The sequence below is a fragment of the Dipodomys spectabilis genome, unplaced genomic scaffold (assembly GCF_019054845.1).
Source record: "Dipodomys spectabilis isolate Male_0828 unplaced genomic scaffold, ASM1905484v1 ptg000387l, whole genome shotgun sequence".
Taxonomy (NCBI): domain Eukaryota; kingdom Metazoa; phylum Chordata; class Mammalia; order Rodentia; family Heteromyidae; genus Dipodomys; species Dipodomys spectabilis.
In genome coordinates this window covers 1,975,609-2,002,506 of record NW_024871064.1, presented here as the reverse complement: position 1 = coordinate 2,002,506, position 26,898 = coordinate 1,975,609, and the positions used below count along the sequence as shown (strand labels likewise).

Here is a 26,898-nt window from a genome sequence, read left to right as displayed (position 1 = left end):
TTTTATAAGACTTTAGAGCCATATGTTTATCTAGAAAATGTATCAAGATAAAATAGCTTGGCAAAATCACTATGTTAGATCTTTTATCCACGCTCATGGCTACCAACACAAAGCATGGTGATCTTAATGCTGCTGCTGCTAGTTCCTTTGACCATCTCTAAAAGTGTTGAATCTTCTTGCATAGACAGTGATTTCCATGGTCACCTCTCTGTGGTCGGAAAGTTACTACAACAGAAACTTATGTGAGAGCTACAAAAGCATATTTGAGAGTGGTACCTAAAACTATCATGAAATCAATGGAGAGATGATGAGCTGTATTATGCGTCTTGCTATATTTTCTATAAGCAAAGGTCTGCCTTTAATTAAGTGCAAACCTGTTTGCTTAGCCCTAATAAATTTCTTTGATGTCTTTGCTGAATTTACCCAAACTAGAAAGAAAATGCTTGACTACAATATAAGGAAAAACAAAACTATCATACAATTATACTCGTTCAGTAATTAATTAGTATTAGTTGGAATTTGGCATGCAAGAAAGCTTACTTCCTGGGGTACAATTATTATTTTTGAGCACAGTAGATACTTTGTAATGAACATAGAACATTTGAAACAGCAATTTATTAAATGCTGCAGTGTTTGCCCCAGAGAATGGATTAGCTATTCACCATTAGGACTAGGCTTAATATTTATGAAATATTCACAAATGATTAATTATGTTTCATTTACAAATAGACTCTAATGGGAAGCATTTTTATTGCAAGTGCTATTTTAATGAATTATCTGTCTTTATGAATTCATGTCCAATACCGAAGCTATTTATTGTTACTTCCTTCCCTCAATGATTATTATGTTTTCCCTTTTTCTCCTGTCCAAATCATGTGATCGTTCCTCTAGTTGCCTAAGCTGGAAACCTTAAACATCTGTGACTCTCATTTTGCCCTCAGAGTACACCATTTACAATCTATTGCCATATTCAAACGATTCCTTGTCTTCACAATAAGAACCAGATTTTTCAACATGATGCGTAGGGTTATTTGCAAACTGGGTCAATGCTTCCTTTACCCATTCTTCACCAGTAAAATATCTTAGTTCTCATTTGGATGCTGCTGTTTTTGTGCCTCTGACCCCAACATGTGTTCCTTGCTCTATATGTCCTTCTTTCCCTTTGTGGGAAAGGCCAGTTCAAGAATCATTTTCTTGGCCAATAGACACATGAAGAAATGTTCAACTTCTCTAGCCATAAAAGAAATGAAAATCAAAACAACATTGAGATTCCACCTCACTCCAATTAGAATGGCTATAATCAAGAAATCTAGTAACAACAGATGCTGGAGGGGATGTGGACAGAAGGAAACCCTACTGCATTGTTGGTGAGAGTATGAACTTGTTCAACTATTTTGGAAAGCAGTATGGAGGTTCCTCAAAAGATTCCCCATAGAGATCCCCAGCAATCCCACTTTTGTGCATTTACCAAAACGATCACAAACAAGGCCATACTAAAGCTCCCAGCACAAGTATGTTTATTGCAGCATTGCTCACTATAGCTAAGATATGGAACCAATCCAGATGCCCCTCAGTTGATGAATGGATCAAGAAAAAGTTATGTATATATATACAATGGAATCTATGCCTTCATCAGAAAGAATGACTGTCCCACTTGTTAAGAAATGAAAAGACTGGGAAAAAATTATATTAAGTGAAGTAAGCCAGGCCCAAAGAAACATAGGTCCCATGGTTTCCCTTATTTACAATAACTAGTATATGTCTATGACAAGCAGAAAAGGTCAAAAGCTATGTACATGTGACCATATAAGATGATGCTAAGCAAAATGAACCCCAAGATAGGGACACAAGAGGTTTTATCTTTGTTGCTGTTGTTTTTAATGTACTTACAATGCACTATGTGATTTTCTTTGTTTCTTTTGTATGTTCTTCCCCCATGTTATAACTCCTGTTTTCACTATAGTTGATTCTGGTGACCTGAATCTTGTATATACATTTTTCTAATTTGCGGAGAGGAAGGTAAATAACAAAAAGCGGAAATAAGGATACAGGTTGACCCATTGTAACAATAAGATGTACAAGACACTATGTTGAAAAAGAACTTTACAACTTGGCAGGGAAGGCTGGGGAGTTGGGGAGGTCAGGAGGAAGGGATGGATAGGGAAAAACAAAGGAGAGGGTAACAATGTTTGATAGGACATGTACTCATTACCTTATTCATGTAACTGTAACCCTTCTGTACAGTATCTTTGCAATAAAAATATATTAAAAAAGAATCATTTTCTTATAACTTTCAACACTTTCATGTCCTTTCTCTTATGTAGAGTGAGCAAATGTGTATGCATGCATCTCTTGGGCTGTCCCTACTAAATTTCTGCCTCTAATTCAAGCCAAAGACAGTAAGAAATGGAACTTTACTGTGCTGTATCTGCATATTCTCTCTATATATCACATTATTTAAGCCCTTGGCAATCACTTAATGAAGGTTGTTTGACAAAACTTAAAATCCTCTTAAATAAGGAACAAAAACAAAGTAGTTCCTCAGTGGATACTGCACATGAATGACACTTTACAGTGTATGATGATGATCAAATAGATGCAGGTGAAGAAGGTCCATCGGCAGATTAGTTACAAGCCTGAGCATGGGATAATTGGAGCTGAATAGTGATTTACGTATTTGTCGGTCGTGGGGCTTGCGCTCAGGGCGCAGTCCCTGAGCTCTTTGGCTCAAGGCGAGTGCAATACTACTTGAGCCACAGTGTCACTTCTGTTTTTTTGTGTGGTTACTTGGAAATAAGAGTCTCAGGGACTTTCCTTCCCCGCTGGCTTTAAATTGCGATTCTCAGATCTCAGCCTCCTGAGTAGCTAACAGTCATGAACCACCAGTGCCTGTCTACAGATTACCTTTTTTTAAAAAGAAAAAAATTGTGAAAATACCGTACAGAGGGGTTACAATTACATGAGCAAGCAAGGTAATGAGTACACTTCGTATCAAGCATTGTTGCCTCCTCCTTTGTTTCCCCTTCCCATCCCTTCCCATTTCCCCGGACCTGCCTCCCCCCCATCTCCGTGCTCCCCCCCCCTTCCCCGCCCGTGCCAAAGTTGTAAAGTTCATTTTTCGACACAACCTCTTGTACATCTCATTGTTGCAATGGGTCCACCTGTATCCCTATTTAAACAAGATAAGGACTCAAATGTTTTTTCTTTCTTCCTATTGTTTCTAACATATTTATAAGATTATTTCTTTGGTGCTTTGTATGTCCCTCCCCCATGATATAACTCCTGTTTTCACTGTATTTGATGTTGGTATAATTTGTGGAGGGGAAGGGAAAAAACAAATTGTTTAAATAAACAGATTACTTTTAACTCTACGAATAAACGTGCTTCTATTTCATTATGCTCGCTACTTGTCCTTCAGTTTGAAGTTTTCTGTGCCAGCTACTAGATAAGCACCTACCTAAAAAATCAGTCCCTAGATCATAGTCAACATAATAAGTCTTCTATGAATAAATGAATAAATACATGAATGAGTAAATAGGACTATTTCAACAATTTCATTAGGAAAACATCCTAAATATATAAATATTAGAAATGTAGATAGCTCTATTTTTCAAGCTGTTATCATGCTTTCTACACTGTGCTAGACTATTTTACTTCAGGCATGTAATTTTACACTCGCAAGAAAATTTTGCAAGTGTGTTGTTGCATAAAGAACTTGATGTTCAAAATCAGTGCTTTGTAATTATGCAAATATGTACTAAGTCCCTTGCTCTTATGAAGTATCTAATGTATAGTCTTTCTTTTGCTGCCTGCTGGCATGGTATTTATAAACAGAAATATAATTGATGATTGATTTTGGTAGGTGGGAAGTCTACTTTAAAAAAAAAATCTGTATTACTTCTATGGTAGCAGGTAAGGTAATGCAGTGAAATGTGATCTAGTATGATCAGATCACTAGATCTGTAAGCTGAAGCTGAGTTCAGTTCCTAATCTTATTATCTTACTTTGAGCGAATCCATTATTGTCTTAAAAGCAGATTTCTCATTTATGCAGCAAGACATGTAATTCAAGCCTTGTGAAGCTCTACAATAAGAAGAATAATGACTATGAATATACAGCTTTCTATATACAATTAAGTGTTATTAGGTTTATGTAAGAGTGAGAAAATGTGCATTTTCTCAGCTGCACATTATTACATCTTGTTGTTTCTGCCTTTCAATTTCAGTCTACCTCAATATTAATTTACATAATGAGATAAAAATAATATAAAGAAGCATTTCCAATTAATGCAGTTTTTATATAAGACAGTGAATTTGAATAAAATTTTGTCTCTAGTTTCAGCATTACAGAAACATAAGAAAAAGTTTCAAAGATTTGTTTCTTGCCATTATTATAAGAAAAATCAAAACAACCCTAGAAGGGGAAAAACATGAAAATTATTGCTAGTAGGATGACACTGGGAAAAAGAAAATCAAGCATTTCCAGTTTGCTTTGTTAATAGTTGACCTAAAATGTTCTGTATTGGCCTCAGCTCTATTCATACAATTCAAAATGAATCAGATCCAAGTTAATTTGCCATGCTGTTTTCTAAACATTGTTCCTTACCACAAAATAAAAAGGACAGAAAGTGTCATTTTTGCTTTTATTGATTTCTTTCATTTTGCTCTTTTGGGTCAACATTAGCCTTTGACCCATTATCAACATTTATATTTTTCTTGTTTCCTTTCATTTTATATATAGATATTTTACCATACAAAATAACAGGAGAAATTGTAAATTATTTTTCGTCATCAATTTGGAAAAACCTGATGACTTTTTAGATGACCATCCCTAATGATCAGACATTACATATCACTGGGAGAGTGGGTGTGAAAAGGACTCATATGAGGGAACTACTTCTTTTTTTTTGGTGAGATGTATGCATGTATGTATGTATGTATATATGTACGTGTGTACGTATGTATGTAGTATGTGTATGTGTGTATGTATGTATGTATGTATGTGTTTTTCCTGCTTTTTTTTTATTGTGAAAACACCATACAAAGAGCTTATAATTACATGGGCAAGGTAATGAGTACATTTCTTATCAAGCATTGTTGCCTCCTCCTTTGTTTCCCCTTCCCATCCCTTCCCTTCCCCCCCCCCCCCCACCTCCCTGCCACCCCGCGCCAAAGTTGTAAAGTTCATTTTTCGACATAATGACTTGTACATCTCATTGTTGCAATGGGTCCACCTTCTCCTCCACAAACTATACTAACATCAAATACAGTGAAAACAGGGGTTATACCGTGGGGGAGAGACATACAAAGCAACAAAAAAGAATCACCTTATAAATATTTTAAAAACAATCGCAAGAAAGAAAAACCATTTGAGTCCTTATCTTGGGGTTCATTTCCCCTAACATCAACTTATCTGACTGTTTCTGCTTATCTCAGACATATACTAGGTATTGCAAATAAGGGAAACCATGAGACCTATGTTTCTTTGGGCCTGGCTTACTTCACTTAATATAATTTTTTCCAAGTCTTTCCATTTCCTAACAAATGGGGCAATGTCATTCTTTCTAATGGATGCATAGAATTCCATTGTGTATATATACCACATTTTCTCGATCCATTCCCCACAAAAAATAAAATACCTAGGAATTAACTTGACCAAAGAAGTGAAGGAACTCTATGATGAAAACTTTAAAAACCTGAAAAAGGAAATCAAAACAGAACTTAGGAAGTGGAAAAACCTCCTATGCTCCTGGATTGGAAGGATCAACATCGTGAAAGTGGCAATACTTCCCAAGGCTATCTACAAATTCAATGCGATGCCTATCAATAATCCAACCTCGTTCTTCAAGGAAATAGAAGAGGCAATCCAAAAATTCATATGGAACAATAAAAGACCCAGAATAGCAAAAATGATCCTTTTAACAGAAAGAACAATGCTGGAGGAATAGCAATACCAAATTTCAAACTCTACTATAAAGCCATAGTAATCAAAACAGCTTGGTACTGGCACAAGAACAGACCCCAGGACCAATGGAATAGAATTGAAAACCCAGAAATGAACCTACAGACCTATAGTCATTTAATCTTTGATAAGGGAGCTAAAAAAAATAGAATGGAAGAAAGACAGCCTCTTCAGTAAATGGTGCTGGCAAAATAGGTTAACTACTTTGAGAACACTAAAGCTAGATCCTTATATATCACCCTGCACCAGAATCAACTCCAAATGGATCAAAGACCTCGGAGTCAAAGCAGACACTCTGAAAGCATTATAGGATGGAACAGGAGAAACCCTACGTCTCCTTGGCACAGGCTGAAATTTTAATAGAGATCCAGAAACACAACAAATCAAAGAGAGGGACCTATTTCTAACTATGTATTTGTAGATTAGAAAATAAAATTTTACGTGTCTGAAAAGGAGATATGCTAGTTTTTGGAGAACAAAGACAAAGAAATAGCCTGAGGCTATTTTATGAGCATTCTTCATACTACATGATATCAGAGCATAATCCATTGAAACACATTTAACTTAAATCTCCCTTATCCAAATAGTATCAGTAAAATAAAGCTTTGCTCAACACTTCTGCTAGCCCTGTGGCCGTGGATACAGAATGGATGATGATATGTTATCTAGGAAAGAACTCAATAAATTGGATGATAGGAGATCTCAACAGCCTGGAACATGTAGCTGAATCTAACAAAAGCACATTTTACAGAGACAGATGCAAACTCAGCACTTACAGTACAGAAAAAGTGGCAAAAGTACAGGGAAGTGGGACACATAGCTTCACAGCACAATCGTTTTTTCCCCGCAAAGTGACTTTTTTAAAGATCTAAAAGTTATGAGTTACTTTTGTCATTCTCTCCCTCCAAGTCAATTAACTTTTGCTTAAGTTAATATATGTACAGGAAACTAAATCTGGTTTAGCCTCTTGAAATTATAACTATAGGTATGGCCATTGATAAATTGAGACATATAAAGGAGGGTAAGTAAACAGAAAGCTAATGTGGTTCAGAACCAACTACTTTAGTAGAGGAATAAAGAATTTGGGCCTGTCTCTCTGCAGAAGAGGAAAAACTGTATCTGTTATTTTGGAGAAATGAGTATGACAGAATCATGCACTTTGTAATTTTAAAAGAGGATAAATTATTGGGTGGAAAAGATTTGGGGCATTACATGGAAAGGCATGAACTTTAGCACTGGTAGTATCATTTACTAATGATGTGACCTTAAAAAAATCTGAAGTTCTTGACCTATATCATGGGATCATTATAAAGAAAATTAAACAGCATATGTAAAACTCTCAAAGAATATGGTACATAGTATATAGTCAACAGTATTGACATTTCTACTTGTTAGGCAAGACTCATTAGAGATTCTCTTTAGATTTCTGTCAAGGAAACATGTTCATTTGTCAGGCGAAATCACCAGAGATTTCCATTAGGTTTTTTTTTTTTTAATTGTGAAAATACCATACAGAGGGGTTACAATTACATGGGCAAGATAATGAATACATTTCTTATCAAGCATTGTTGCCTCTTCCTTTGTTTCCTCTTCCCTTCCCATTAGGTTTTTATTAAGGAAACATTTTGTTGAATGATGGTTTCTATGGTTTGAGTAGGAAGTGATTTCACAAATAACACATATATTGAAGACTTGGTCCTTAGGGGTGTGCTAACCTCATCAATGGATCAGTCCATTGGTGAATTCATACTGGATGGGTTACTTGGAGAGGGTGGGTGTTTGGAGAACTTATGCCACTGGAGGTGTGTCATTCAAGCATAAATCTTGTCCTTTGCCTTCCTCCCTTCCCTCCTGTCTACAGTTAGGTGAGTAGCTATGTTGTGGCTTGCCATTTAACCATTATGTACTTACCCCTTCACCACAGGCCCAGAGGGAAAGAGCCAACCAGCATGGAATGAATCTCTGAAATCAAGTCAGGAGGGAAAGTAAATCTTTTTCCCTTTCAAATATTTTCTGGATATTTTGTCACAATGATGGAAAGTGACTAGCAGTTATAGAAACTGATTAGTATGTTAGGCATTCAAGATCACTGCCAATCAATTACATTTTATTATGCTTAATGTATAATAAGAATTATTACTTAAAAATAGTCAACTTCCCAGTCAGTCAGGCACGGGTGGCTCATACCTGTAATCCTAGCTACTCAGGGGCCTGAGATATGAGGATTGTGGTTCAAAGCCAGCTTGGACAGGAAAGACCATGAGGCTCCTTATTTCAATTAAGTACCAAGAAACTGCAAATGGAGTTGTGTCTCAAGTGGTAGAGCACTAGCCTTGAGCAAATTAGCTCAAAGACTGCTCCCAGATCCAGAGTTTCAGCCCCAGCAAACACACACACACACACACACACACACACACACACACACACACACACACACACACACACGTCATAATACCTCATAGAGTTATAAGACATTTTCACTGCTATCCAGAGTGAAATAGTGCATATTTGCATACCTGTAAAGTGCAGAAAGAGGCCTCTTGTTTCCAGGTTTGGGTCTGTATGGTTTAGGTTCCCCTGCCATATTAATATCTGAAAATATAAAACAGTATGGGTTAAATACTACTAAAGCATTTGAGAAAAAGTACAAAGTAGAGTTTGGGATTTCCTTTATCTTTCGATTATTTGATTATGTAAATACCATATACCATATGCCATTCATTCATTCAATATGTGTTTACTGTTCATCTTCTTTCAACCTAGCAGAATTTGGGATATCTCATGCATCAAAAAATGATTTGATCCCTGTCTTCTACCAGGGATAGATAGTAAGAAACAAACGTTATAAATATATAATGGTCTGGAAAAATACATAATGCATGAGGAAATGATAAATACTATAAAAAAACAGTTGATATATTTGGGTGAGCAAGTGGATTTATTGAGTTTGCAAGTTGGTGTATAGTGGGAAAGGAGAAGAAATGGGAGTGCCTTCCTGAGAATGAGATAGTCACTAGGAGGCTTATTTAGAACTCAAATTTTATTTGCACAGGATATAATTAAGGTTCCAAGTCGAGGACAGTTGTAAGAATAAATCATAAAGACAATGAGTTACTCTGATAGGACTTAGAATAAAGTACATTCAAGATTGAGGTTATCACACTCATTCAGATGTAATAGAGTTGGAACAAAAATAAGTGAGGAAAATATAGATTTCTACTATTTTTATAAACTCTGTAATTATGATAGACAGTAGTAATCTATGAAAATTACATATCACTTCTACATTTCTACTTTACATCTCATGACTTATAAAGTGGAAAATGTAAAATTATTCTCATAACTAAATAAAAAGCTGAGTCAAATTTGTCAAAAAGTAGCATATTTTCTTCTCTTTCTTTTTTAAAATACTGTGCTGTCAGGTGTTCTGATTACACTCTTAGGAGTATACTCATGTGACAGAACACTTTTCGTGACAGGCTAGTAAGCTCCATGTTTCTAGACAGGCCACAAAGGTGTTAACAATATGTAAGTCCTTAATTCCTTCTGAGCATTGACTAGTGCTAAAATGCAGATTTTCCTTAGAATGTATGGAACCTTATACTTTGTATAAACTTTATAAATGCAAGACGTGTGTCTTCAGAACCATTAATCTTAGTTGGAAGCCAAGCTCAGATTTTCATGCATAAGTAGCTGTTGACCTCGAACGGACCATACAAACAGGGTAAATAGTATCTTTGCAGAAACTTTGTGGTCAATGACAAAGAGATTCCCTAAGCCTTCATGCTCTGATTGTCCTAGTACTGTGAAAAATACAAGACCAGAGAAGAGGAGAAATAATTAAGCATAATTTTCTGTGGTCTCATGGGACAGGGGCTTTGAAGTAAAATATTGAGATACAGACAAATCAATTATTTCTTAAGTATTTACAGATTCAAAATGAATACTAACATTTAGAAATCCTTATATTATCTTGAAGAAATAATGCATGTTGAATTATTTTAAGAAATGATCTTTCTATATTCCATTCATTTCTAGTCATTGAACAAAAATGTCTATAAAGGTACCAATAGATCAGACTGGTTCACCCAAATAAGCACTATTTTAGTCTATTGATGAAGGTTCTGTTTGAGTGTAATACATATCACATCAATGCTGTAGATCTTCCTCCACTCCTTCCAGCCACAGATAAGAAACGGAAGATAATTTAAACTTGAATAGTAGTTGGGAGATTGAGAACAGAGAGCAAGCACCTCCATTCCATCGGGAGAATGAGAGAGTATTACATTATGACCCTCTGCAAACACTGAAAAACGTATAAAGCAGAACAATATCTAGCATGATTTTGATTAATGTAGCTTTCAACATTTCAAATTAGCATGGAATATATGAAGAAAATCAAAATATGCTCAAAAAATCATTTTTCTTATATGAAACCTTAGACTCAAATGATTGCAAATTATGTTGGGCTATTACTTTATCTTTTAACAATAAGTTAATTAAACTATATTTACTATGCTAAAAATAATTAGCCATTTGAGCTGAACCTGTTCTGATGTGAGACCAATGAGGCGAGATGAAGAGGCAGGTATTATTCCAAAGTGTTATTCTTTAAAATCAAAACAAGCATGTACAAGTATGCGTACAAACAATATGTATGCATGTATATATATATATGTATGTATGTATATACCATAAATACTTATTTTGACTAACCCTTGTTACTGACCTAGTAAAGATGATTGAAACAAAACTTTGTCATTTCATACCTCTGACTTTTGGGATGATAGTTCCCATTCTAAATCCAAACAGATGTGATGCTCTCTTTGCACTTACTTTACTGTAGTTCATCATTTCCACTGTACTCACTACTAAATATTTTTGTATTTTGACCCTGACCTTCTCTAGAATAGTAATAATTTCACTCAACTTGTTATTCTCTGCAGTGTTATCTAGAAGATACACATTAATTCAATTGTTGAACTAAATGTGTACAGACCAGAGCAAATCCTTTTATATCATAGGTGGTATATGCAAATATATTCTCTCAGTACATTTCCTAAAGTGACATTTATTTACTATGTTTTGCAAGACATTACAGATATATGTTTTCAAGCAAATTTATCAAGGTAAAATAACAGTAAAGTGCAAAATTATATTTTTGATATGTGTATTGAATATTAATATAAAATCTTGCAAAAAGAGAAATAAATTGTCATATTTAAAAATGGACATAGAGTTCTTTCTTGTATAGTACATCTGTTTAACCTCTAGCATACTGAAGCACCTTGAGAATATTGGTTTATTAGGTATCCTGAGTGCAACAATGAGATGTACAAGATATTATGTCGAAAAATGAACTTTACAACTTTGGCCGGGATGAGGGGGTGGATGGGTGGGGGGATGGGGAAAACGGAGTGGGGGGGGGGGGGAGGAGGGAAAATGGGAAGGGATGGGAAGGGGAAACAAAGGAGGAGGCAACAGTGCTTGATAAGAAATGTACTCATTACCTTGCTCATGTAATTGTAACCCCTTGGTATGGTATTTTCACAATAAAAATTTAAAAAAAATAAAAAAGAAGGAAAAAAAGAAATATTCATAAAACAGTATATATACATATATATATATATCTTTGCCAATGGCTTGATTTGTAACATCCTAATTTTAAAGTTTAATGAAATCTTTTCTCTCTTTGATAATCACTTCTGTCATATTTCATTTTCTAGATACGTTTAACTTTGGTAAGGATATGGTACCTAACTATCTATTTAATAGAACATCTGTGTTTTCAATGTTATCTTTAAATATGGAAATTTTTGAAGGCAATGTTTTTGTGGAGAAATTAGTAAAAAGATAAACCTTTATTTTTGCAGATGTTTTCCCTCTCTCTCCCAAGTTTAAATAGAAGTCTAAATAATTCAGCCGTGGTATAAAGACTGCCAGGAAAAGTCATTCTGTCTTTTATTGTTCACATTTAGAAGATTTAGGGATTCATTAACATTCCCTTGAATAAAAATTCAGGAGATAAAGAAAATAGTCTGTTATGTTTGACAAGTAAATGGAGATAACCATACATTGCCCAAGCATAAGCACTATACCATTAAAAAGATTTTTTCCCCTAGTTATCATCAGCTTTGATTTCAGAACAACCCCTGTGAAATAAGCAGAGCAGGACCCATTATTCCCATTTCACATATAGAAGTTGTTAAAACACTGAGAAATTAAGTGGTTTTTGTGCTTCTATCATTAACTTTGTTCACTACAACTGTCTTTATGATTGAGCACAGCACAGCCTGTGTGTCAGGCATTGAACTAACAAGAGATGAGACAGTCTGTCCTGCACAGACAGGACTGTCTGAGTGTAAGCAACACCTTGAACGAGTGCTGCACTAAATTCACTATAACTTTCTTTACTGCATCTCATTTTTTCTTATCCAGAAATTAGGTCTTATGCCTTTTGTGCCACTCAGATCCACTTCACTCTGGAGAGTAGCCTGCAAAGTGATACACTCTGAGACGCTTGGAGCTTCGCATGCACAGTGAAAAAGAATGCTGTAGGGAGATATTTGTACGGCAGTCAGAAGAAAATCATCCTCAACTCCCCAACTGAGCTGCCTAAAATTTTCTGGTTAAGCAGGTTCCTAACACTGAGGTTTGCTGGAGGTTCACAAAAGTGCCTTGACTCTGACCAAACAAAGCACTAAATTTACAAGTGTCATCTTCAGCCCGCCCTGTGCTCTCCAAGATGAACATTGGGAGCATTTTGTGCTGAAAGCTAAGAATAAAACCAATTTTGTACTGCGAAAGTAAATAGTTTTCTAATCTTGTTGTTTTTCCCTTCCTAAAATCAAAGCTAGTTTCAACATTTGAAATATGTCCTTAATAGTATGTTAAAATATTCACTGTTATGAGAATGAAACTGTAGTCTAATTTTACTGAGCAGCCACTGAATTGTGACCACTTTAATGAGCCTTTGGACCTAGTTTCATAAATTAGTTCTGACACAGCACTATGGCACGTTGGCCTCTGGTTATTAGAATGCTAATGCAAAGATCACTGGTTGGCCAGATTCCCATTTGTTACCAGAATATACTTCATGCTCCTAGGCTCTGTTTGCAAGGGCAAATAAAAGTGGAAATTTGAACTTCTTACTAATTCTTACGAACTCTAATCTTTGTATGTGGTTTATTTAGATCCAATCTTTGCTCCCAATAGAAACAGAAGCAGGGGAAGTGTGGACATATGTAGTGGGATGCATTTTTATATTTACTATCTTTCTTTCTCAATGGTTATATTAAGAATAAAATTAAAATGACATAGAGTTTTCATTTCTATCAGTCAACTAATAAATGATCACACAAAACATGTCAGGTTCTGTTATACATATTGGGCAAAGAAATTTGACACTGCGGACTCCAGGACGTCACACAGAGAGAAAGGAAAACCCGTCATTCACTGCAGAAAATATATGGTATCATAATGAAGAAGGAGAAGTCATTTCTTGAGAACATTGTACTTCCCCCTCTGTAGCTAAGAATGACTCTCCTGGCCTGCTTCTACTATGTTCTGTGGTTCCACTCAAGACAAATTCCAATGGTACATGTGTCCTAGAAACATAGCTACCCCAAAAGGGCAAAAGCCTGAGTTCTATCTGCTGAGCTAGAGACTTCTATTAGCTAATGGACAACATATCTTTTATTGGCCTTGAAGCCTTAATGGCAGGAAACTTATTGACACTTTATGACTTTGATAAATGTTTAATCAATAACAATTCTAGTCTAAAGTTTTAGCAGAGCACACAGCTACAGTTTCACACAGGTTATAAAGTAAACACTAAATGGTAGTAATAATCAGATTTAAATTTACAGCTAGGTACTTGTGGCTCACACTTGTAATTCTAGGTACTCAGGAGGCTGAGATCTGAGGATCATGCCAGCCCAGATAGAAAAGTTTGTGAGACTCTTATCTCCAATTAACTACCAAAAAAGCCAGAAATGGAGCTGTGGCTTAAGTGGGAAAGTGCTAGACTTGAGCAAAAAAGCATAGGGAGAGTGCCTAGGCCTGAGTTTAAGCTCCAGGGCTGGCACACAAAATAAAAAACAAAAAGTCAAATTTTAATTTACTTAATTCCAAAATTTCAGTTTTGATATTACTTGGAATATTTTATGTCTTGTTATTGTGGATATATTTCTGTATTTTCTGTATTCCATGAACATTTTTATCACTACGTAGGTAAAAGTAAAATGGTATGTCCTATTAATAGATAAATCATTTGCAACCAAATAAATCAACTATAGAATTCAGATAAATGTTCACTAGAAGCATTCTAGTTTAGGGCTTTATGTAAAAATTTTATGAATATGCTTAGAGATTTATTAACATTAGTAGTGGAAAAAAGCTTACGATAATAAAGACTAAAAGTGATAAAGTAAGAAATAATTTAGTATGGGCTGGGAAGGTGGCTCAGTGGTAGAGCGCTTGCCTTGCATGCATGAGGCCCTGGGTTCGATTCCTCAGCACCACATAAGCAGAAAGAAAAAAGCTGGAAGTGGCACTGTGGCTCAAGTGGTAGAGCGCTAGCTTTGAGCTGAGGAGCTGAGGGACAGAGCCCAGGCCCTGAGTTCAGGCCCCATGACCGGACCCCCTCCCCTCAAAGAAAAAGAAATAATTTAGTATAAAGTTATCATGAATGCATGCAGTACTAATTTATATGCATCACAATTTATTGATTTTCTTACTTGAGTACAAAATAATCCCTTAAAAAGGTAAAACTCAATCAATAGAAAACACAGGTAAGCGGTTTCCTTGAGCACTTGCATCAGTAAAGCCAGAACACCAATATCTGGATATTGCTTCTCTCTTTTTGTTTTCTTTTCCTATTTTTTATTTTTAGATTTGTATGTATAGACTTTATCTTCTTGCATCATATGTGTGTGAATGTGTCTGATATCATTTTGTGTTCAGTGCTTATATGGACATAATTGCTGTGCTAGCTATTTTGTAGCTCACAAATATAATTAAATGCTAGAGGTAATGCTAAGAAGCTAAATGCATTTTATGTGGCTAGTACTATACAATCTGGAAAAAAAGTCAGTGAGAAAAGAGCACTCTATAATTTGGGGAGAGGAAGGGAAAACAAATGGTTTAAATAGGGATACAGGTGGACCCATTGCAACAATGAGATGTACAAGTTGTCATGTCAAAAACGAGCTTTACAACTTGAGGGGGGTGGTAATAGGAGGGCAGGGATGGGAAAGGGAAACAACGGAGGAGGCAACAATGCTTGATAAGAAATGCACTCATTGCCTTGCTCATGTAATTGTTACCCCTCTGTATGGTATTTTCACAATAAAAAAACTTATTAATAAAAAAATCATCTCTATCAGCTAGCAGCCTGTTAGAAATGGGCATGACTTAAATGGGGAACAGAGAAAGAGAGACATATAAGAGAGGCAGAGAGAAACAGATAGAGGGACAGAGACAGAGAGACACAGAGACAGAGACAAAGAGACACACAGAAAGACAAACACAGAGCGAAACAGATAGAAACAAAGAGAGTTACGGAGAGACCGAGAGAGAGAAAGATCTGCATTTTGACAAGACAATCAGGTGATTGCCATGTGATTCCTGGAATATAACACATAGCTTATATCACTTCTTTCAGTTATTTAAGATCTTATTTTTAAGGTATTTTGAAAAATAGTATTGTAAATTCTGAACAGAAAAAAAAAAACCAAAATTTTTGGGAAAGGCACTTAAAAATGCTTTTCTAAAGGGTTAAATGTAATATTCCTTCTCCAGTGTAAACTTTGATAGGTGCTACCACTGACATATCATTTCTGCACAAAAAGAAATTTCACAATAATCTTGTGTAGTGGATCTTATCATTAATTTCCTCTTATAGAAGTTAAAGTTGGGAAAGTGCAAGTTATTTTACAGAAGCTATTATTTAAACAGTGGTGTGAAGGCTTTTCCAGTAGTTCCCACTTTAAACACTATATTCTATACTGTCACGTGATTTTAATTAAAACATATATTGTCTGTAATTTAGATAGCCTATTAGCAAATTACAAAATATTTGTCAATTTCACTTTTTAAAGAGATAATTTTCCCTCTATAAAGTTCCCTTGTGATTATGTAGAGGAAGTCATTAAATATTTTCTTCGGGAGAAAGCCATTAAATTAAATTGTATCTTTGGGGATTCCATGAGAAATCAAAACTTCAACAAGTGCTTTTTGACTAAGAATGCAAACTGAAAAGACAGAGTACAAATGCAAAGAAATACAAATGAACTAAGATTTATAATATCTAATAAGAAAGAGCTCAGCTAACATAAAGAATTTACAATCATGTTTCACTCTCTCTGTATATGAAAGTAATTATGTATGCATATATTCAAAAACTTTTTGGTATGAGGGGAAGGTGGGCGAGGGAAAGAGAATGATGGATGGTGAATAATGAAGTATGATTGCAGTTATGTACTTACATATCATAAGAAAGTTCACTGAAAATGGAAATAATAGCATGGGAGGGTAGGAAGAACTAGGAATGAGAACAATTAAGTGGATTAATCTTACTAAAATATATATGCATATGAGAAATATCACAGTGTAATTCCTATTGTAGTGCAAAATACACCAAAATGATGAATGATAGGGATGTGAAATGAATTCTATTGGTCAGCGAGTACCAGAAGGAAGAGGAGAGTAAATTAGTCAAAATACTTCATATACTTTGTGGGGATAAAAATCCTAAAACTTTTTGATTGTGTTTTAAGAAGAGACAGGAAATAGAGGATGATAGAGGGGGTTAAACTTGGTCGGGGTATATGATATGCATGTATGAAGTAGCAGAAAGAAACCTCCCTGAACAGCTAGCATATACTAAAATGTTCAAAAAGAGAGACGATGTACTCCAAAGTAGATCAAGAGCAGAGAAAGTAGGGTTTCACGCATGTGTGGCATATAAACCTAAGATAATGATAGGGACAGTAGTAATGTTAATGGATCAGTGCGTAGGCCCTGTACACCTCCCCCCCCCCCACCCCACACACGCACACACAGTTTAAGTTGTGAGGACGTATCCTACTACTGAGACTTTGACTATTGAAAAAGGGCACCACTAGCAAAGAAAGGCAGAAAGGCTGGAAGGTTTTGAAGATGTTAAAGTGAAGATGTAGCCTAAGGGAAGTATAAGTTTATGCCAAGAGCTTTATTTTTGGTCACTGAGAACTGTGCTGAACTCTGAGCTTGGTAACTGTACAATACCAGATTTGTGCTTTTAAGCTTCTAAAGTTGTGATAAATTGTCACAGAAGCAATAGAAAACTAACACAAGGAGTTTTCTTTAAGAAGTAGTACTTCTGTTCAAGTATGAGCTGGATTTAGCAATTCTTTTCTAATTCATAGAATGTAGCAGAAAATAGACTGTCATGGCTAGATTATATTGTTAAAGCACTGTGTCTTCCATTGTGGATGTACTTTTGCTTTATTTTTGTGCTTTCTGACCAGCTGTGCTAACATCTGTCTCTGTGGAGAAGAAATCAAGGTTTGCCAGCAATCACATGGATGAACTTGGAAGGACATCATCACAGGATTTGGAGTCCCATCCACAAACTGAGGGACACCTAGTGAGGTATTCTAAACCACATCCACTCAGGTACATTTTCTGTGATCCTTAATTCATCAGGCTGGTGAAATTAGAAATGTTTGCCATTTTAAGCTGGGTCCTTTGGGTTAATTTGTTACACGGCAATAGAGAGCTTCAGTTTTTATATGCTGACTATAACAGACAAACTTGTTAGAAAGGAAAAACATGTTTTAATTACATAAACATTACCCTTTGAATTCAAATAAACTCTGTTGCAAATATGTGATTTCATGGGAAAGTTAAGAGAAAAAGAATCCTCTGATATTTTAGCATAACAATGTCAGCATATAAAAGTTGAATATTTCTATAAATAAAATTTAGTTGGCTTTTATTCAGGTTATAATTGGAATTGAAATCTCAGATGCCAAGAATAAAATTTTTCAAAGCACACAGTCTTATTAAGAATATACTCATCTATATTAATTTACCTGTATTTTAATAGGTCAGATCTATCAAAACTACTGTGAGATCAACAAAGGCAATTAACCCCTAATTTTTCCTTCATTTTTCTCTCTTACATTTCTCTTTTCCTTTGAAGTCTATAATTAATGGGGCAAAGTATATCAGAAACTGAGATTAGTTGATTAGTTGTCTATTTTACCATATAGAAATATTTTCTGGATTTTGATACATGAAATTTAATGGCTTCAAGACGCATACATATACACAGCACTCATTCTATACTTCTTGTGCTTTGAATTTTAGGTTGACTATAATTAATTATAAACTGTAGAATAAAGTATGAGTAGAACTTATCTGGGTTAAATAAATACATGAGTTCATCACGACACACTACATGACATGTAGCCCATCCATCTTTGTAATGCTACTAACATTCAGATTACAAATCAGCACTCACAGCTTCTTATAAGTGGAAATTTTAGTTTACCAACTCTATTGCTCTTGTATAGTAAATTATAATTCCCCAAGTCCAACTGAAATATTTATTGGTATATAAACCATCTTTCCCACTCCATGAGTGTAAAAAGAGACCCACAAACTGCATATTTAGGGACTTTTTCATTAAAGAAATTGAATGAATTTATATTCCTAAATGTTGCAGTAGGAAAAATTGCAATTTTATTTAAATTTACCTCCATTACCATTTTCCCTGTGAAATCAGAACAGATTTACCTTTTGAAACTAACTCCTAAAGAAAAATTCAGGGATAACGATTATGCATCTTTAAAATGGAATGGCATCTACTGCTATAGTGATATTTGGAGTCAAGAAAGACCTGAGTTTAATTATTAGAAGATTGTTTAATATGCAAAAGTGATCAATTATATTTCTGTATTATATTCATATTAAGAAATATATTAAATTCACTTCTTTTTGGTTGGTCCTGGTTCTTGAATTCAGGGCCTGGGTTCTGTCCCTGAGTATTTTGTTCAAGGCTTATACTCTACCACTAGAGCCATAGCTCTACTTCCAGCTTTTTGGTGCTTAATTGGATCTCAGAGTCCATAGACTTTCTTGCTTGGTCTGGCTTTGAACTCAACCCTCAAATCTCAGCTTCCTAATTAGGTAGCATTTTACTTATGAGCCTCTGGTGCTCGGCTCACATTTCTCCATGGAGGTGATAGGGAATTCCACTTCTTACACTTAAAGAAAATTCTTCCTATTACTAAGTCCATACATATTCTTATCAATGCTTAATTAAGAGGAGGGCAAGAGGGCAAACTAATGCAACAGCGATACTCACAAGACAATATGTTGGATATGAACTGTACAACTTGGAGGGGGATCTGGGGAAGGGAAAGTTGGAGAAAAATGAGGGAGAGAGTAACAAGTTTGATAAGAAACGTACTCACTACCTTAAGTATGTAACTGTAACCCCTCTGTACGTCACCATACATCACAGTGATAATAAAATTGAATTAAAATATAAGAAAATCATAAAAAGGACAAGAAACAGCACCATAATAAATTTCAAATAAGAATAGTCTTATTCAGATTCATCTTTCCTAATTCAAGTAAAAGAAATCAGTAAAGAATAAAAATAGTTTCTTAAAAAGGAGAACTAATTGTTATATTCAGAGTGAAATCAGAATATGCTTTCATTATGTAAGGAAAATTCACTCATCTACAAATCAATTAGTTCTGCTAATGAAAAAGAAGAGAATAACCTTTTAAAACGTATCTTTTATAATGGTTCTGCCCTGCATATGAAGTTTGGACAATAAATCATGACAAGGAGTCATAATTATCAATGTGCCTATTAAAATATGAATATAACTAATTATGTACAACTTCTCCCTTCAGAATGAGGCTCAGGCTTCAGCAGGAGAGCCTGCATAAATCATATGGTAGTGGCTTGATTGTTGGAAGATGAGTTCGTGTTAGTAGTGGGTTGTGGAAACATGTCTATAAATGGCACTAAACCATCAATGTTTACTCTTAGAAAAGTCACATTCAGAGCTAGCAAAGAAAGTATTTTTTTCAGTTGTAGATGTGGCTTGGGAATAAGACTTAACTAACATTTGAATGTTTTAACTTCTATTTATAGGAACAAGAATGGAACCTACGAGAACCTACAACCTACTCCCTACAAGATCATTAAACTTATCTTGGTGATCTGTGTGTTGATCTCATTCCACTTACTTTACAACCACCTGTCAAGAAAATTATTGATGTTCTTTATTTTGCCTTTTTCCCTTTATTTACTTACATATGAAAATTCATTTGAATCATTTCATCACTCCATTTTCTTTTAATTGTGAAAATACTGTAAAGAGGGGTTATAATTACATGAACAAGGTAATGAGTACATTTTTTATCAAGCATTGTTGTCTCCTCCTTTGTTTCCCCTTCCCATTCCTTCTTATCCCCTCGCCCTTCCCCCCCCCCCAAAGTTGTAAAGTTTGTTTTTCTTTTTTCTTTCTTTTTTTTTTATTGTGAAAATACTGTACAGAGGGGTTACAATTACCCAGAAATGAACCAACAGAACTATAGCCATCTAATCTTTGATAAGGAAGCTAAAAATAATACAATGGAAGAAAGACAGTCTCTTCAGTAAATGGCGCTGGCAAAATTGGTTAACTTCTTGTAGAACACTAAAGCTAGATCCTTATATATCACCCTGCACCAGAATCAACTCCAAATGGATCAAAGACATCGGAGTCAAAGCAAACACTCTGAAAACATTACAGGATGGAATAGGAGAAACCCTAGGTCTCTTTGGCACAGGCCGAAAATTTCTTAATTGAGACTCAGAAACACAACAAATCAAAGAAAGGTTGGACAAACTGAACTGCATGAAATTGCAGAGCTTCTGCATGGCAAAGGACATAGCCAGCAAGATGAATAGAAAGCCCACAGATTGGAAGAAGATCTTCACTAGCCATACAATGGAAAAAGGTCTCATATCTAAAATATACCTGGTACTCAAAATTAAATCCCATAACAACAAATCCTCAAAGAAACAACAGCCCAATAAATAAGTGGGCTAAAGACTTTTTAAAAATTTTTTTTATTGTGCAAATACTGTATGTACAGAGGGGTTACAATTACATGGGCAGGATAGTGAGTACATTTCTTATCAAGCATTGTAGCCTCCTCCTTTGTTTCCCCTTCCATTCCTTCCCATCCTCCTCCCTCCCTCCCACTCAATCTTCCCTGCCCCCCCACCCCACCAAAGTTGTAAAGTTCGTTTTCCACTTAACGAGTTGTACTTCTCATTGTTGCAATGGGTCCACCTGTCTCCTTATTTAAACGACTTGTTTTTCCCCTTCCCCTCCACAAATTATACCGACATCAAATGCAGTGAAAGCAGGGGTTATACGTGGGGGAGGGACATACAAAGCAACAAAGAAATAATCTTACAAATGTGTTAGAAACAATCGCATGAAAGAAAAAAAAACATTTGAATACATATCTTAGGGTTCAGTTCCCTAACATCACCTTATCTGACCTTTTCTGCTTGACTCAGACATATACTACATATTGCAAATAAGGAAAACCATGGGACCTATGTTTCTTTGGCCTGGCTTACTTCGCTTAATATAACTTTTTCCAAGCCTTTCCATTTCCTAACAAATAAGACTTAAAGAGAAACTTCTCTGAAGAGAAAAGAGGATGGCCAATAGACACATGAAGAAATACTCAATCTCTCTAGCCATAAAAGAAATGCAAATCAAAACAACATTGAGATACCACCTCACCCTAGTTAGAATGGCTATAATCAAGAACACTAATAACAACAGATGCTGGAGGGGATGTGGACTGAAGGGAACCTTACTGCATTGTTGGTAGGAGTGTAAACTTGTTCAACCACTTTGGAAAGTAGTATGGAGTTTCCTCAAAAGACTCCACATAGAGCTCCCCTATGACCCAGCCATCCTACTTTGGGTATTTACCCAAATTATCACAAACAAGACCACACTAAAGCCACCAGCACAACTATGTTTATTGCAGCATTATTTTCCATAGCTAAGATATGGAACCAACTGCCCCTCAGTAGATGAATGGATCAAGAAAATGTGGTATATATACACAATGGAATTCTATGCCTCCATCAGAAAGAATGACATTGCCCCATTTGTTAGGAAATGGAAAGACTTGGAAAAAATTATATTAAGTGTAGTAAGCCAGGCCCAAAGAAAATAGGTCCCATGGTTTCCCTTATTTGCAATAACTAGTATATATCTGAGAGAAGCAGAAAAGGTCAGGTAAGTTGATGTTAGATGAAATGAACCCCAAGATACATATTCAAATGTTTTTTCTTTCTTGTGTTTGTTTCTAACACATTTATAAGATTATTTCTTTGTTGCTTTGTATGTTCCTCCCCCACAGTATAACCCCTGTTCAACATCAAATACCACTGTATTTGATGTTGGTATAATTTGTGGAGGGGAAGGACAGAAACAAATTGTTTAAATGGGGATTCAAGTGGATCCATTGCAGCAATGAGATGTACAAGTCGTTATGTCGAAAAATAAACTTTACAACTCTGGCCTGGAGGAGATCGTGGGTGGGAGAAGGGTGGGTGGAGATGAGAAGGGATGGGAAGGGGAAACAAAGAAGGAGGCAACAATGCTCGATAAGAAATGTACTCATTATCTTGCCCATGTAATTGTAACCCCTCTGTACGGTATTTTCACAATAAAAAAAAGAGATATTTGGCTATATCTGTCTCCAATAAAAAAGAGATATGTGGATTCTCTACAAAATATACACTTTTCTGCTGGAGTAGATTTAGAATCTTGTAGACAGATAAATTAAGAATATATAATTAATTTTCTCTTCATTTAGAATATTTATTGTAATGTATTTACCTTGTTTAGGTATTTGAAATAATAATATACTTTTAAGATGTGCTTAAATTCTTTGGAAAATTACTCATGCTAGATGTATAAATATCACCTTCAGGCATTTAATCTATTGGAAGAACTAAATGTACTAAAATTATATGTTTAGTGCCATAAATATTTAAGACCATATAACTACCTTTTGAAAATGTAATTAATTATATAAAGAAGTTCCAGCTCTTAAAATCAATTTGAACATTAATCAAAGGACATGTATAATTTTTATTTTGGTATAATTTCCAAATGTATAAATTTATTTTAATCACATGAGATAAATCTAATGGCTTAAAAAATTAAGATTTGAATGTATAACTTTAATAAATTAAAGTAAAAAAGAAACATAATCTTATTTACATACTAAACTTGTGCTAGACATGGTGTGTCTGAAATGGCAGCCTAGTGTTTGGCCATTAAGTATTTGGCCATATTTTTTCTATCTGGCAGTACTAGCGTTTGAAGCTAAGGGCTTCTCATTTACTAAGCAGGTACTTATTGTTGAAATCCATCTCTAGCCCTTTTTCTACACCAGTTATTTTTGAGATAGTATCTCATTTCCTGCCCCAGAGTATGCCTAGAATGTGATCTGCCTATTTCAGGCTTCCTGTTGTATGAAAAATACATGCTACCAGCTTCTTCCACTGAGAGGGAGTCTTTCAGACTTTTCAAGCTGGATTAGACATTTCTGCCCAGGATTACAAGCCTACTGATGTCAACTTCTTATACAAAACTTGGATGACAGGCACATGTTATTGTGTCTAGCTGTGGGTTAAAAAAGGGGTCTTATAAACTTTTCTGTCCGGGCAGGACTTACACTATGATCCTCTCATTCCCAGTATCTCAAGTAGCTAGGATTCAAGGTTTGAGCTACCAGTGCCCAACTTAAATGAATTTCATCATTTTAAATAATATGTTCTGTTGAGTGTGAGATTCAGATTTATTACAGCAGATTTTTCTATAGTTCAACTTCTTATGTTGAGCATGTTTGTTCACTTATTGTAGGGAAACAATACATAAATTTTGTGTGATTTATTACTGAGGAGCAAATCAAATTTATTCTTTTCCTACCTGTGTTATAGTTTCAAGATGAAAGATTCCCCTGAAAGGTTCATCTATTGAAAGCCTGTTTCACTAGCTGTTGGTGTGATTTTCAGAAGTTCTAGGCCTTTAGGAGATAGGACACAACTGAATGAAATAGGCCACTCAAATGGATCCTTGGGGAAATCTTGTCCTTAACCCTTTCCTGTATTTCTATCAGCTCCCTGTCCACCATGAGGTGACATTTCTCCAGACACTCCTATTGCCATGAGTGAGCTCTACCAAGTCCATGCAGATAAACCAACATGATTTGTACCTCCTGAGACAAACTAAATAATTTCTCGCTTACTTTTGACAGATACGTTTTTACAGCAACAATGAAAGTAACTAAGGTAAGCCTGCCTTACTTGTGGATTTATTATGTGTGATTTTGAATAAGCATAATCAAAAATAGATGATAGATAGATAGATAGATAGATAGATAGATAGATAGATAGATGTCTTGGAGCACAAATAATGCTGGGAAAACTGGCTAACCAATGCAAAACAGTGAAATTAAATCCATATCACTCTGTACTATTATCAACTGAAAGTAGGTAAAAAACAAGAAAAAAACTTAAGAAAGATCTGAAACTTTAAAATTAATACAATAAAAGACAGGAAAAGAGTAAAAAAAATCTTCCTGAACATAACTCAAGTAAATGAGCAAATAGAAGCATGGACTGTTAAGTGGAATTTCATCAAATTAAAAATCTATTCCGTAACAAAGAAAATAGTCACCAGGCTATAGAAATAAAAGTAAAATAATGAAATAAAAATAAATAAATAACAACAGCAATTTTAAAAACAAAAAATTTAAACTCCTGTTTGTGCAGCTATGGAGAAACCCTCGGTTCTTCATTATTGTTCATTGTTTTTAATCATTGTATGAGCTGCTAATTGTTTAGTTATACATAATTTTGTGAAAAATGCTGAGTTAATGTGCACAATTTAAGTGATGAAGTGAAAATTCAAGATTTGTTGAAAGGCAGTATGTCTTTCGTGGAAGTTGGCTAGGATGAGAAATGGATGTAGCATGTAGACCACTTACATTTGTGCATCCTGAGTGCTCAGAAAGCTCCAGCCATGACTACCTCTCTGAGCCATGTACTCATAGATACTCCGTGTTTAACTCCAAGTGTGACAAAAACACCTTTCAAGATTTCACTTCAGTGATATAGTTCAATAAATAAATAGGCCACCAAAGTTTGTTTATGGGTCTTAACTGATGTCTTTATATACTCTTTACTAAAACTGCTTTAGTATTGACTTGATGGATGAAGAAATCCCTTTCTTCATCAAATTTTAGGGAAAACAGCCTCAGTAAAATGTTTGATTTGGTCTGAAAATTTGAACAAGAATTTTTTAAAATTTTATTTTATTGTAAAGATGCTGTACAGAGGGGTTACAGTTACATGAGTAAGGTAATGAGTATATTTCTTGTAGAACATTATTACCCCCTCCTTTGTTTTTCTCCTACTATCCATTTTCTCCTCCACCTCCTCCACTCCTTCCTCTACCCCCTCAGAAGTTGTAAAGTTCATTTCCAACATAGTGTCTTATAAGTATCATTGTTACACGGGTCATCTGGTGTCCTTGTTTCTGCATTTTGTTATTCCCCTTCCCCTCCCCAAATTAGCTAATTGTAACACAATATGCAGGGTACCAAAATCAAATACAGTTACAACAAGGGACATACCATAGGGGGAAAGAACATACAAAAGAAACAAAAAAATCACATAGTACATTAAAAACAACCACAACAAAGAAAGACCTCTTGTGTCCTTACCTTGGGGTTCATTTAGCATCATCTTATATGTTCATACATACTTGGCATTTTAGCTTTTCTGATCATCTCTGATAAGATTATCCTAGAAGTATACTAATTATTGCAAATAAGGGAAACCATATGGGTTTGGCTTCATAGGATTTTTTTCCAAGTTTTTATATTTTGTAACAAATGGGATAGTGTCATTCTTTCTGATGGAAGCATAAAATTCATATATATATATAATCCCATTTTCTTGATCTATTCATCTACTGAAGGGCATTTGGGTTGGTCTCATATCTTAGCTATGATGACTAATGCTGCAATAAACATAGTTATGCTGGTAGCTTTAGTATGGCCTCGTTTGTGGCCATTTGGGTATATGCCCAGAACTGGGTCATAGGGGAGCTCTATGTGGAGGAACCTCCATACTGCTTTTCAGAGTGCTTGAACAAGTTTACACTCCCACCAACAGTGCAGTAGCATTCCTTTTGGCCACATTCCCTCTAGAATCTATTGGTATTAGATTTCTTGATTATAGTCATTCTAACTGGAGTGAGGTGGAATTTCAGCGTTGTTTTGATTTGTATTTTTTATGGCCAGAGAAGTTGAGCATTTCTTCATGTGTCTATTGGCCATTCTTATTTCCTCTTTAGAGAAGTCTCTCTTTAATTCTATAGCCCACGTATTAATGGGGCTGTTGTTTCTTTGAGGATTTGTTGTTGGGGGATTTAATTTTTTGAGTTCTATGTATATTTTAGATATGAGACCTTTGTCTATTGTATGGCTAGTGAAGATCTTGTCCCAATCTGTGGGGTTTTCTATTGACTTTGCTAGTTATGTCCTTTGCCATGTAGAAGCTCTGCAGTTTGAAAATCCCATTTGTCCAACCTTTCTTTGATTTGTTGTGTTTCTGGGTCTTTACTAAGAAAATTTTGGCCTGTGCCAAGGAGCCCTAAATTTTCTCCTATTCTTTCCTGTAATGTTTCCAGGGTGTCTGCTTTGACTTTGAGGTCTTTGATCCATTTGGAGTTGCTTCTGGTGCAGGGTGATATATAAAGATATAATTTTAGTTATGTACAAGTGTTTAACCAATTTTTGTCAGCATCATTTGTTGAAGAGGCGGTCTTTCTTCCA

At 35.2% G+C, this 26,898-nt stretch overlaps 1 protein-coding gene across 1 annotated transcript in view; it reads right to left on the bottom strand.

Annotated features, from left to right (window-relative positions):
* The window catches only part of Ralyl (RALY RNA binding protein like), a 662,376-nt gene that overhangs the window by 127,734 nt on the left and 507,744 nt on the right, over positions 1-26,898 (bottom strand). Inside the window, exon 3 of the mRNA XM_042667303.1 lies at positions 8,478-8,553. Coding sequence (XP_042523237.1) covers positions 8,478-8,553 — 76 coding nt within the window. The remainder of the gene's footprint in view (positions 1-8,477; positions 8,554-26,898) is intronic.